The 10,973-nt window shown below is 35.6% G+C and overlaps 1 protein-coding gene across 1 annotated transcript; it reads left to right on the top strand.

Annotated features, from left to right (window-relative positions):
* Nucleotides 1-3,010: 3,010 nt before the first annotated feature.
* LOC130721000 (FRIGIDA-like protein 4a) lies at nucleotides 3,011-5,800 on the top strand. Its single transcript, XM_057571723.1, has 3 exons — nucleotides 3,011-4,061; nucleotides 4,233-4,408; nucleotides 4,933-5,800. Exons 1-3 carry the CDS (start codon nucleotides 3,158-3,160, stop codon nucleotides 5,422-5,424), a joined length of 1,572 nt encoding a protein of 523 aa, XP_057427706.1. The 5' UTR covers nucleotides 3,011-3,157; the 3' UTR covers nucleotides 5,425-5,800.
* Nucleotides 5,801-10,973: the final 5,173 nt, after the last annotated feature.

Genomic DNA, 10,973 nt, shown 5'->3' with positions numbered 1-10,973 from the left:
TTGATATAAGTTAATGATGATCTAATTGAAATTTATGTTCATTTCTATTTTAAAGGCATTTATTTCAAAAGATGTTTTTAAGACAATATGCTTAGGCCATATAGTGATATTTTATTTTAATACTTTTGGGATCTCAAAGGGTTGATTACTTGTAAGTTCTAGAACTTGTAGGTTACTTTCTCGGGATAGAATGATCATCAAGTTAGACAATTAATCATAAGGAGACTCCCTGGTCATTCATTTTGACATCACATTTTCAGCTCGTGGTCATTTCATATACTCCTCCTTGAGTATTGGGCTATTGGCTGTTCAGTCTGTGTTTCCGTCTAAGCTTGTAAAGTGTCTGCATCCAAACAACGTGATTCAACCACATTAGGTGCACACTGCACAGATATGTTTGTCACTTTGTCTAGAGTCTATGTTATATAGCTGAAGCATGTGCGTTTAAGCACTTTTGATTTGGTGAACATTGGTTCACTTCAATGTGTTTGAATTACCTCGATGTTGCAGACTTGCAGTGGAGAACTTTGGCCTCTATTATGTTGTTGTGTTCTTGCGGAAGTGTCTCATAATTTTCTTTTTGTAGAACAAAAATCAGTCTGGTGTCTTAAAAAAATGGTTGTTTAAGTTTAAAATTTTACAACATCTAACATGAAACAACTTTTAAGTTGAGAAATACTTGAAATCTTGGATGTAGTTTTGCTAATCTTTAAAATGTTATGTCTAAAAACAAGCTTTGATAATTGATAAACTTGAATGCTGAATAGTGATTCACTAGTTAGGCTCATATTTTCTCTAGGCCAGCTACTAGAGTTGCCTATACTGAAGAAATGATAACAAACACCTTTACATCTAAACTTTTAGATTATCTTAATAATTATATCCGGTCCAGTGTTTTTCATAAACTTATTGAATGATCAAATCATGTAACGGAATAAGAAAAAAACAGAATGATCTGATCTCACTTTTCTAGTGTAGGTAATTATAGTTTTTTTATTAAAAAATTTACACATTTTTCGTACATAAAAGTGGAGAAATGTAGAAGTTTTTCTAGAAAAAAAAAGTTAAAAAGTTAAATAATAATATGGAAGTAGGAAAATGATGTGGGTTTAAATTTACATTAAGAAAATTCGGTATATTTTATTGAAAAGATGACATGTTTATGTTGTGTGAATAAGTTTATAAAATATAAATAAGAAAGTACGTGGAGTTGAAGGTTTTTAGCTATATGAATTTAAAAAGGAATGAGGTAATGTAAAAAGAATTACAAGGAAAAGCATATAATAAAATACTAGTAATGATTTGAAGGTGAATTTCTAATTGTTTTGGAATTTAAAACATGCAGATGGCAGACTAAGAACATGAGGATGAATTATAGTTTGACCAAAAACGAAAACAGTGGATTTGTACGCATGCCTGTGTGTGTCTTTGTGGAATGTCAGGTACTGCACCCTCCACTCAAAAACACAAACACAAGGAATAGGATAGTGATTTCTTTCATATTTTAATATAAAACCGTTAAGAATTACTACCTGCCTTCATTCCTTCTTCATACATTCGCTTCCACCTGCCTGCTATATACTTTTGATTACTACTACCACTACTACTTTATCTGACTCTTCCCATGTGTTTACCACTCTTGTCCCACCACCCACACATTCTCTCTCTCACTCTCTCGTCCTCATCGATCTAACTTTGATTTCCGCGAAAGTTCCATCTCTTCTCTGTACAAATACTGTTAAACATTCTTGCATACGCAACGCACCTATGCTATCTCATCAATAATGTGTGTGCATGCATGTTTCAATATATTATATTATTGAGACCCAAATTATGATCCGTTTGAACCAAATTAGGTTGGGTCAAATGAAGTTTGGCATAGGATGGCAAGTAACCAAGGGCATATTTAGAATTTTCTTGTTCGGAGCGAATATAAGACTAAAAATATATTTATTGAGTATTATATAAATTTTAAATAATAAGAAATTATTTAAATACAATTCTTCATTTTTTCATAGTGCTAAATTATCTATTATTATATCAATAGAGATTTTTTCAGCATTTTCTCTATCGATATATACAACTAATAAATTTTTTAGAAAATCATCTTTAATTTTGTTGTGAAGCCGAGTCTAAACAACTTTCATTGCAAAAAAGATCACTCTGTATATTGATGTTGTTGAAACATGAAGTGTTTTAAATAATGAAGCTTTGTGGTAACTGAGTGACTCAGCTAAAATTCTACAACAACAACAATTTTTTGAGGTGGACACTATAACTACAAAATAAAAAATCTATGTAAAAATACCAATATTCTATGACAATTTCAAATTCTTGAGGAACGATGGCCCCTGCGTAGATACGCCCAATAAAATGACTAAAGATAAAATTACTTAATCTGTCATTGGATAACACATGTAATACAAAGGTTGAGATTATAATTACATACCATATTTTTTCTCAGCAGATTGTGTGTTAAATATCTGATATCATGTTATTAATAAGTAATTTATAAGTAATTTTATAAGCGTTGTACCTTGGTCCTGACCAGCAGTGGAGACCAGAGTCGAATTCACACAAATTTTTATTCATCGAAAAATACAACATTCAGTTTTAAAGTGAGTATAGGGACATTTAAGATATGTTTCCTTAAGATGAAATTATCTATGAATATTGTTTCTAAACACACATTCTAAAGTTTAAAAACAAATTTTTATTTGTTAAGAAAATTATTTAGAGTGTGTAAATATTAATTTGTGATGTTTGTTAAAAAAATTATGAGATATTAAAAAAATGACAATATGTAGAGGCATGTGGTCACACACATTAGATCAGTCCCGAAAGTGGATGCAGCACTGCTCATCCTTTTGCCGCGGCCGCCCTTCCCTTTACAAATTTTAACACCTACCTCTTATCCTATCCTACTCACTCCCAGCGCATTCTAGCAGCACCCCTCAACCACCTTTTTCAGAACACAATAACACGTGTCCCCCACTCTCTCCTCCACGTCAGCACCTTGTTTCTTTCTCTTCTTCCCCATTTCACCACCACCTTTACTCTTTCACCTCTTTTCTCTTCACTATGGTTTCTCCCTTTCTTCCTCCATTCCCAAATTCAACCAACTAGGGTTTCTTCTTCTCTTCTCTCCTCCGCCACCATGGCGTCCACCCCCGATCCCGGCGAGGTTTGCGAGCTTACTCCGCCGCCCAGCTTCGACGACTTCCAACGCCAAACCTCCCTCATGACCAGCTGCACCCTCCTCTGGAAGGAACTCTCCGACCACTTCTCCTCCCTTGAACAAGACCTTCTCAACAAATCTGAAGCTCTCAAGAACAAGATTCTCTCCCTCGACCACCACACCACCACCTCCCTCCACCTCCTCCAACACCGCGAGACCACCATCGACGGCAGCGTCCAGATCGCGCTTCGCAACCTCGACCACCGCCGTGACGCCGCTCTATCTTCCCTCACCGAAGACTCTCACGATTCCCCTCTCGGCGGTGAGGTTGATAATGGAGATGGACTCATGCTCAAGCTGAAATCGTTCTGTTTGAAGATGGACGCGCTAGGGTTTTGGGGGTTTGTGATTGGGAAGAAGAAGGAGCTGGAGTGTTTGAGAGCTGAGATGCCGGCGGCGCTGTCGGAGTGTGTGGATCCGGCGAGGTTTGTGCTGGAGGCGATGTCGAAGGTTTTTCCGGTGGACAAACGTGGGGAGAAGAAGGGTGGGAATGATTTGGGTTGGGCTTGTGTGCTGGTTCTGGAGTCGTTGATTCCGGTGATGGTGGACCCGGTTATTGGGAAGTCGAGGATGCTGGTGACGCCGTCTGTGAAGGAGGAAGCTAAGGACATTGCAGAGACTTGGAAGCAGAGCTTGGAAGAGCGCGGTGGTATTGAGAATGTGAAGACCCCTGATGTTCATACTTTCTTGCAGCATCTTGTTACCTTTGGGATTGTTAACCATGATGATTTGCTCCTGTATCGTAAGCTTGTTATTGCCTCTGCTTGGAGGAAGCACATGCCTAAGCTTGCCCTTTCCCTTGGTCTTGCTAATCAAATGCCTGGTAACTCATAATTCCTAAGCTTCTCTTGTGCTTGAATCATTGTTGTTTTGTTAGCAATGTTGATTTGTATTTGTGTGCATGTAGAATCAATTTCAGTCTCTTTGTTGTTCAATTTATTGGTGATGTTTGTGGTGCTGAATGCAGATATATATTATGTGTTTATGTTTGCAGATATGATTGAAGAGTTAATCAGCAAAGGGCAGCAGCTTGATGCTGTTCACTTCACATTTGAAGTGGATCTTGTGGACCAGTTCCCCCCTGTTCCACTCCTGAAGTCTTTCCTGAAGGATGCTAAGAAAGTTGCTGCCTCTATATTGGAAGATCCTAATAACTCAGGCCGAGCTGCGGTACTGTTTCCTTTATCTTATTTAGTAACCTATGATTTATCTATGATTTTGCTTAATTGACTAGTTCATTCAATGTTGTGGGAGCTAAAGTGCTAAACTGTTTTTGATCCTTGTGAAAATGAGTAGTGTGTCTCTATCTTCCTTCCTTTTTACTGCTGATTTCTTATTTAGGTGTGGTCCAATTTCTGACCCTGAAATAGAATCACTAGTTCTGTCATCTTGTGAATGTGTAGTTGATAGAAGTCCAGAAAATTTATTTTTTTTGGTTCTCTTGAGTATAGAGTATGCAGCTTGTGATACAAGGGCAAGGGGTGTTGATGTCCCTCAGGCTTCAGTGTGTTAATAGTTAGTTAATGCTGGTTTGGTTTCTGAGTTTTCTCATCTATTTGTGCTGCTTTTTTTCATTAGTTGGAAGAAAAAAGGCTGGAAATGGTAACAGTGCTCTGCTAAATTCTTAGATTTGTTAGATGTGGGTTTACTATTTTAGTTGACTCCTTTTTATTGTGCTGAATGAAATTTCCCAGTACCTAGCTGCAAGAAAAGAGCTGTCTGCACTGAAGGCTGTGATTAAATGCATTGAAGAATACAATCTTGAGGATGAGTTCCCTCCAGAAAATCTGAAGAAGCGTCTTGAACAGTTGGAGAAGGTCAAGATTGAGAAGAAGAAACCAGCTATTGTCGTCCCTGCCAACAAGAGAACACGAGCAAGCAACAGCAATGGAGGCCCAATGCCACCAGCCAAGGCTGGCCGTTTGACGAATGCATATGTATCATCTTTCCCTGCTGCTGCTCCTCCTACATTTGTCAGGTCACCATCACACGGGCAATACCCAGCTGCTCTTCCACCATATCCTTCACCACCCCACATGTATGGCAGCAGAAGTCCACCCTATGCTTATTCACCAGAGCCAGCACCTATTGCAGCGTCATACCCAGCTGCTCCCATGAATTACCCTGCATATGGTGGCTATGGAAATGTTTTGGCACCCACTTATCAGCAGGCTTACTACCGATAGACAATGACAACCCTTGAAGATGATGGTAACCACTGATATGATGACCTTGATCCCATTTACTTTTCGAATGTTGTTTGTAATCACTAACCGTTTAACGGTAGCAGTTCTGTTGTGTGTTAATTATAACTACTGTCTCTGCATGGGGAGAAGTTGTATTTCTAATGTTGATCCCTTAGTACTAGGTGATTATGGAAAGTAACTAGGACGGGCAAGAAACACCAGAAACTCTACTACCACTGTTCGGTTTAGTTGTAGAAAGACTTTTACTTTTACTGTGTTTACATATGCTTATCCTGGGATCAAACTCATAAGGGGTCTTGGCAGCTGTTGACTGTGGTATAAACTTTGATGGAAATAATCTTCTCTTGAGATTAAAGTAGTTTACTTTGACGAGTGCTGGGTCCTGCAAGCACAAATCACAATCACAAACCACATTAGTATTAATTTGTTCAATTCAATGTCATCTTCCCTTTTTGTGGCTTTCCTGCAAATAAAAGATGAAGATTGCTAGTAATACACTTTTCTTAACACAAATTCAACATAATACACCTTTTTTATGATTGATCTATAATTTGATCACTTTTTAAAAATTGGGAAAACTTTGCTTAGCTGAATTGAGATTGTGGTATTCCTGTTTTAGAAATAAAGATTAGGGAATGGGATCACCATTGTTTGCCCTTAAATATCAAGGAAAAGTGTCTACTACTTAGCGAATTAAGCCCAGCAACCCATGAAAAGTAGGAAAGAAGCATGCAAAGCCGAGGTAGCTAGGGAGGCCACAATGGAGACAGGGAATCTGTTCTCACATGTCTAACTGGCTGCAGAAACGTGTTACAACTGGCAACTTCTGATCACTTGCTTTTTACATATGGCATTTTCTCTTTTGGACATTCAGTTTTTGCTGAAAGCCCTTCACAATGATTTTCATCAAAGAAGTTGGGTCTACAACTCACTTTATACAAACTCCTTATTATTCTAGGATCGTTCATACTTCTTCTTTCACCATGGTTCTATGACTTTGACCATCCTAAATGGATATGATATTGTGTTGGATCTTTGATGCAAGCTGCTTGAGCTCAGCTGGGCTAGACAGGAAGTGATGGAACTCAGTAATTTGAGCGTAATTCACTTGAACCCAGAACCAAATATGCTCAGATTTGAGTTCAAAGGATGTGATTTAGAATTCTGAAAAATGGAATTCACTTTAGAAAGACAAAAAGGAAAATACTAAGTAGGTAGAGATAACCAAAACAAGTCCAAATATGACTTACAATGACAAGAAACATCCTGAAGTTGATGAAGACACAAGTAAAGCAATACCAAATCAATGACATTTCTCATGTGTCCAAGATGCAGGGCTCCTACTTTTACAAACCTAACCCTAATTCTTTTTTAGTTGAACTGTGACACTAATTCCACGGATTGAATGTGTTAATTTTATAAAATCCATGCAAAGTAATAATTTCAACAGCTAACATTGTATGTAAAATTTGCTTTTGTTATTTCTGATGCAAATGACAATTATTTGGTATTGGACATTTACATATTAAAAGCTTCTACTCATGCTTCTAGTGTTCACAGTGAAGGAAAATAGCAAGCTTGTTGCCGCGGCACATTCCATTTCTGAAAATATGGACCTAACTTTAAAAGATTGTAGGGGAAATTCTGACTACAAAGCATTAGCTGATGACTTATCTTTCATGGCGTAATTTACACTCCAAGGAAAGGATAAAGACTGGGGCGGAAGCTTCAAAATTCAGGGTACTTTTCAACATGTCATTGTCTCCTTGATAATGGCTTTAAGTTGAAGTTAGAGATTCAAGAAACAAGAATGAAGAAATCGATTCAGACTCATTTGATCTATTGAATATAATTCACCAAAAAAAATCTATTGGTATTCTATTTGGCATTATTCTATCTACTTTGCCTTGTACTGATTAACATCATCATCATCTGTCTTTCAAAAAAGATTAACATCATCATCTGTAAGTTTTTTTTCTTTTTTTTGGTCAAATCATCTGTAAGTATTTTTTTTTGGGTCAAAGGTTAAAGTTTCATTGTGAGGCTTATGATAGTTCAAGCTGTGCTGGTATTATTTTCAACTTTAGTTGCTGTTTGGGCCTTAAAATATTGGGAAAAAATATTGGCTCATTTTCGGTACAACCTTAGACCTATTTGGGCCTCAAAATATTGGACTTTGGAAAAAATATGTAAGAAACAGGCCCAAGTAACATCTCACAATTAGATAATCCACTCCTTCAAGAGAGGCCATAATTAGAATCACTTAAGTTAATTACTTTCATTTGACCAAAAAAAATGTTAATTACTTTCTGATTGTGAGAGTTAGTTTTTCTGTTTAAGAATTAGTTAGTTAGCTTGGGTTTTCTCGCCACTGACAGTTAGGATTAGGAAGTTAGAGAAGCTTAGATATATAGCTTACATAGTTAACAGAGGATAACTGATTTTTCACTTGATGAATTGAAATGAGAAAGTTTTCTCCATCTCTAGTTTTGGATTCTGTGACATTTGATACCCATCACTAATTCTCTAAATGGATGAGAGAAGGGCTATTGGGGTTGTTGGGAACAGGGGGTGGGGTTTTAGTGTGGGGTGTTACAAGTAAGAGACTCTCTTTTGAATTTTTTTAAAATGTGGGTGAAATTCCTATACTGCCATAAACTATTTAATGCCATATCATACTTTTCCTATTGAGAGTTGAGACACATATATAAGACTTAGCTACAGAAGACATCACTCAATAATTCATAACTCTTCATATATATATTATGTAATATTTTACACTATGTAAGTGTGCATTTCCCCTGCATCTCTCCTCCATACTGACATTATTTTCATTTCAATTATATGAGGGGTCGCATTGTCAAATCATGCACAAACTTAAACGTTGGCGTTTCTAATTTCTTTATTTCTTACAACATAAAACCAATATGCTGACAACAATTTTATGAATCAATCATGTATGTGTCGGGTTTCATCTGTGGTCATCAGAGGAAATCCAAAATCATTTTCAAGAAGATACGCAGTTAAGGGTGTTAACATTATTGTATCTGAGCTACTTTTCTAATTGGCGGTATGAAACAAGAGTTAAAAATTTCATCAAATCCATCTTTTCAATCATGTTTTTTTTAAAACAACAAGGAAGCTTTTCAATCATGAATTTAAAACTGGAAAGTCGATCTTTTTAATTAAAAAAAAAAATCAATTGCACTTTCAAGTTTCAACCCCTCCAAAGTAACTCATGTACCTTTAAAAAAAAAAAACTCATGTAATTAATTTAATAATTTTGGTATGCAATACGTTTTTACTAAATTTAAACTCTTAACTCTATAATTATAATGGTTACAATTAGGCCCCTACGAGGGATTAATTTAATGTTTTTTTATCTTTGATAATAAAATTTGAAAAATTAAGTAGATCCTTACATGAGAGAAATAAATAAGTGGATGGTAAGAAGTCATATATTGATTTAAGATATGATCAAATATCAAAAAGATTGGAGATATGATCAAAATAATTTTTATATTTGATAATTCTCAACTTTTGAGCTAGTTTTAGTTGATATATGTCTCACAAATTCTAATACAATACCAGAGTCTATCATTGATTCATTAACTATAGACATCTCATATATGAGTTTCCTTGCAAATGTACAATCCTGCAAATTTGACACTCCATATCTTACACATTTATATGAGGAGGTGTGTTAAAAGTCTTATATTAACGGTAAATAGAACTAAAATAGTCCTTATACACAAGTTAGGTTTTGATTAAGTCATAAGCGGTCTTCACTCATGTACATGATTGCTCCTCCACACTATACCCTATATATATATGGCACATGAAGTTATTGTGCAAATAAACAATGAAATGACACACATTCATAGTGCATCCACTTGCTTATCCAAAAAAAAAATAGTGCATCCACTTGAAGACAAATAGTCCGGTATATGAACATACCTAAACCAACTACTTTTAATCTATAATTAAATTACTTTAGTATAAAACGATAAGAGCATCCATATTTTTGCCATAGTTGTTGAAACTATCTCTTTGGATCCTCTCTGTCTGTCTCCCTGTCTCTGCTACAGGACACGGTTAAATAAATACCAATTATTAAGCAGTGCAAACCCAAGCATGTATTCTAATGTAGTGTCATCCTTTTTATGTCAAAAGCAAACTTTTGAGTTCTTCAACGTTGGCTCCTGCCTCCGGCCAACCATTTTCCAGTCCAACTGGACCTTGTGAATTTTAGTTTTTGTTTTTGATTGAATGTGAATTTTAGTTTTGAAGCTTAGCTATAAGACTATTCATATTTATAAGTACCTAATTGATATAAGTGTAACTAATGAATCATATATATATATATATATATATAGCTCTTTCACAAGATGTTTCTCTGACTTACTATTGTCTTCATCTCCTTTTTTAACTTATGGAATACTAGGCTCATACTTGCGTTCCAACAAAAACAATTAATTAAGAATTCTAACACATTTTTGTACTTCTGTGTTCCTAATTTAAACTAGAAAAAGTGTGAAGAAAACATAAGAATTATGCAATTCTGATATATTCACACTAATTTTTTTTTTCCTATTCCACTTATTTCTTCTTCTTATCTCTTTTCTTTTGTCATCACATCACTCATTATATATCACATATTAGGTCTTAATGAAATGAAGCATACCATTAACCTTTGCGGAATCAATTTTGGATCCATAATTCACTCATATAAATTCTTCCCAAAATTGATTTTGGTTTTATAATTCATTATTCAAGAATTTCCAAACATAAAGTGAAGAACTAACACTTGAAATGAAATGAAGCAGAGGGGGCTCTGAGTCTGGGAATTTAACTTCACTACGCTTTTGTTTCTCTGTTTGGCCTCTATTTATTCACCAACCATTGTTCCTAGCTGGCTTCTTGATCATTGCAATTTGGCACACTGCTAAAAAGCCATATCTATTTGTGTTTTTGTTGCCATTTGTCTGGCTTGCTCTTTCCTTGTCCTTGATTGTTTTTTGTACTTTTTTTCTGCTTTTGATTGGTGCATTATTTGCATGGAGTAAAAAAGCTGAGAGAAAAGGGAGAAAAAGAGCAAGTCTTGCCACCTGCAACATCAACTGCTCCTCCCAACAATATTAATTAATCCCAATATTCCTTGTTCTTTTTCCCTTTCCCATGAACCCTTACATGGCTCCCTTCCCTTGATCAACCCCAACTAAATTTGAGGTCTATCAATGTCTGATAAGATCCTATTACTTACAGCACAAGTCCAAATTTCTATTCATCTTCATTTATATTTATGAGAGAGTTTCTTTCATTCAAACTTTAACCAAGGCTACATTTTTTATTGTGATGATGAGTAAAATTAAAGAGGACATTTTTATGGAGAGACAAATTAAAAGCCACAACTGTACCTACCATTAGAAGAAAACCAAACTGTTGGTGAGTTTGTTTTCAGTAGAACAGGAACTCATTTGCTACCATTAGAGGACCACACACACACAACACAACAAACACAAGGACAA

Source organism: Lotus japonicus, chromosome 5, assembly GCF_012489685.1.
Source record: "Lotus japonicus ecotype B-129 chromosome 5, LjGifu_v1.2".
In the NCBI taxonomy this organism is placed as follows: Eukaryota; Viridiplantae; Streptophyta; class Magnoliopsida; order Fabales; family Fabaceae; genus Lotus; species Lotus japonicus.
This window is presented reverse-complemented; position numbering and strand designations above follow the sequence as displayed.